At 42.1% G+C, this 3,014-nt stretch overlaps 1 protein-coding gene across 1 annotated transcript in view; it reads right to left on the reverse strand.

Moving 5' to 3' along the window:
- Positions 1–3,014, reverse strand: part of PKP4 (plakophilin 4) — a 245,270-nt gene that overhangs the window by 15,994 nt on the left and 226,262 nt on the right. The window contains exons 14-15 of the mRNA XM_023528486.1: positions 2,651–2,842; positions 2,204–2,452 (exon numbers count right to left, since the gene is read on the reverse strand). Of these exons, the coding sequence (XP_023384254.1) occupies positions 2,204–2,452; positions 2,651–2,842 (441 nt within the window). The remainder of the gene's footprint in view (positions 1–2,203; positions 2,453–2,650; positions 2,843–3,014) is intronic.

Below are 3,014 nucleotides of genomic sequence, written 5' to 3' on the forward strand. Positions count from 1 at the left end.
AAATTCTTTTGCGATTATGAGGCAAATCTGTACAGTGAGTAAGTTTGTGCACTGTGTGAACTGGAAATTAATGCTAAGTCATCAGGGAAACACCACAAAAAGAAGAAAAAGGGTAACATTTGAAAATGGGTCTTTAATCTTGTTTTGAGCTTTCACTGACTTTTTCCAAGGCAATCTGTCTTTCAAAATTTAGGATAATTGAAAAATGTTGCTCATAAAACATTTAATACTTTCCTGCTGCGGTCAAGATACGAGGACAAAGACTTGCCAGCCCTTTATACTATTTTGAACATTAAAATATGTGATTGACCACTCAGTTCCTTGAGTACCAACAGAATAGATTACTTTAATAACACAAATAAGAGAAAAGATGCATTTCGAAGATCTTGTTAAAACTCTTCATATGAAGCAAATTCTCCTATTTTCCAAATCAAATAAAATCTACAGCAGAAACAGAATACATGAACCGCTATAGGATAAAGCACTCAGGCAGCTTTACCAACTTCTCTCTCTGAAACCTGCAACAGAACCAAGGCCTGTCTCACGTGGAGAACAATCAGCTCAGCCTGCCCTGAGCACATCCTTTCCTGAGTCCTGCAGTCATCACTGCTCCCCATGTAGCTCCTGTCTGTGGCCATGATTATATTGTTTTCTTACCAAGGATCTAATATTTTGATTTACTATTTTATTACTTTTTCTGATTTACTATTTTACATACTGTTTATATTTTAAGTGAGCTTACCGTATAACTTTCATTCACTAAATGATCCCAGAAATGCAATTTTATACAACTCAACTCATATCTCTTTTGATTATTGTCTTTTTTATTACCATCAGACGATCCTTGAGTCACAAGAAGCTGGAGGTGAACGCTGGGTCATATTCTGTTACCCATGAATACTTACATGCTGGGCACTATCCTAGGTCCTCCACATTTATTATTTCCTTTAATCCTCACAGCCACCTCATGAGGTAGGTATTATCTCCATTTTACAGATGAAGAAACTGAGTTGAGAGAGATTTTAGGCCCCAGCTAATAAGTGGAGAGGCCAGGATTCAAAGCCAGGGTTCTGATTCTAGAGCCAGCACTTAGATGCTAAACTATGAGCACTTTAATTAAGAACAACAATAACAAAATAACCACACTGGCTTAGCACTAGGCCATAATTATCTGTATACATTCATTATAGCAGCTGGCTGCATGAAAGAAACCATACTTAGGCCTAGCAATACTTTTCACTTGCATGGATACTACGGTGGCCAAAAGATTATTTTGGGAGGTACTGGTATAAGAAACAGCCAAAAACAATCATCATGACAACTCTACTAAAATGTACTTAGGAAATTTCTAGAGGCTGAAAACCTTTCAGGGCAAGGATTATCTGGGAAGTTGTAAGATGTCATTTAAAAGTTTTAAGAACATGCTTATAGTGGTTAACAGTAGGAAATCACCTTCAATTTTCATAAAGAAGTCACATACCTACAGGAGGTATGGAAACTTTTGCCATATGAATTTCTTGGAAGCATCTGAGAGAGGAGCAGTGAGTCCCTCTCCTTCCCTGCATTGCTCCCCAACCTCACCTCTAATTCAGGCCCTAGGCATCTCTCACCTGGCTCCCCAGTGAAATCCCAGCCTCTACTCTCCTCTTTGAATTCATTTTCTGCACTGCCACATCTAATAGTGTTCTCATCAGCCTGTGTCAGTTGTCTGCTTAAACTCTTTCAGTGGCGCATCTGGTATGTAGGTCAGGCCCCAGCTTTTGAAGCCTGGCTATCAGGCCCTGCCCTCAAAGCCCCAGCAACCAGCCACACTGTCCTCACCTTAAGGCCTTTCTTCTCCTGTTCTTTTATTTGGATCACTCCCTCTACAGCCCCAACCTCAGATTCTGCAGGCTTAATTCTGCTCATTCTTAAAGATTCCATCTGGGTGGCACTGCCCCTCCAGGAAACTGCCTACATCTTGGCTCTCGCCTTTCCTTGCCTCTCCCTCACCTGCCAGGCTGGGATAGATGTCCTTCTATCAAGACTCCCACAGCACACACACCCTGTGTGTAGTCTACACCGTACTGACTTGATTTGTCTGTTTTTCTCGCTAGCCTTCAGTTTCTCACAGGAAGGGCCACGTCACACGCCTTTTGGATCCCGAGACTCAACTGCTATCTCCCCGCTTTTTCCCTCTCACCCTTTCCAAACTCTAAACAACTGTGTCCCTTTCACCATCACTGCTGATGTGACTGCACAGATGGAAAGGTGTGTGGGCAAGTAGAAGACCTCGTACCTTCCAGTTTCCAGCAGAGAGGTTCTGGAGAGATCCGGCAGAGCCTTCCAAGGTGGCTGGGTTGGAACTTTCTGCTAGAAGAGTCAGATATGGTTTCACCACTGACGGATGCCACAGCATCTCAACACCTTTGGGGGACTTTGACAGTCCTGGGATAGGACCAACTCCATCCCACTGAAAGACAAAGAACACACATTTAAACGGAAGCAAAATGAACACAATCTCCAACACTTGAAAACATCCCTCTCTGTGGGACTCAGCTCCAGCTATGTAGAAAAACTATCATGAGAAAAAGTTTTTCGTGCCAAATATGTGATTTCTTACTCTCAGAAAAATGAACTTTAGAGTTTTCACGTCAAATAAAATACTAACTTGATCCTCTTGTGGTGTTCTCTTTTTCTTTTTCTTCTTCTTCCCCCAGCAGCTTGGCTCTGAGTCTTTGCTGGGAGACTCTTTTCCTAGTAAGTCATCCAATTCGTTCAGCCCCAGCAGCCGGGCCTGAGGGACCTCCAGTTCCAGCCGATAGGACAGGTTTCTCAGGGTGCACACGCAGTTCTCCACGGTCTGAAACCCAACACAGCGTATAATTAAAACCATTGTAGCACATTAGTGCAAAATGCTTCTGTACTGGATGCCAGCAATATCAAATAGATGTAGAACATGAAACAACCTGCTTTTTCTTATGGGAACCTGAAACAATCTAAAGAAAGAATTATGATTCTAGAATTTTTGTGGA

The sequence above is a fragment of the Pteropus vampyrus genome, unplaced genomic scaffold (genome assembly GCF_000151845.1).
Source record: "Pteropus vampyrus isolate Shadow unplaced genomic scaffold, Pvam_2.0 Scaffold2, whole genome shotgun sequence".
Taxonomy (NCBI): domain Eukaryota; kingdom Metazoa; phylum Chordata; class Mammalia; order Chiroptera; family Pteropodidae; genus Pteropus; species Pteropus vampyrus.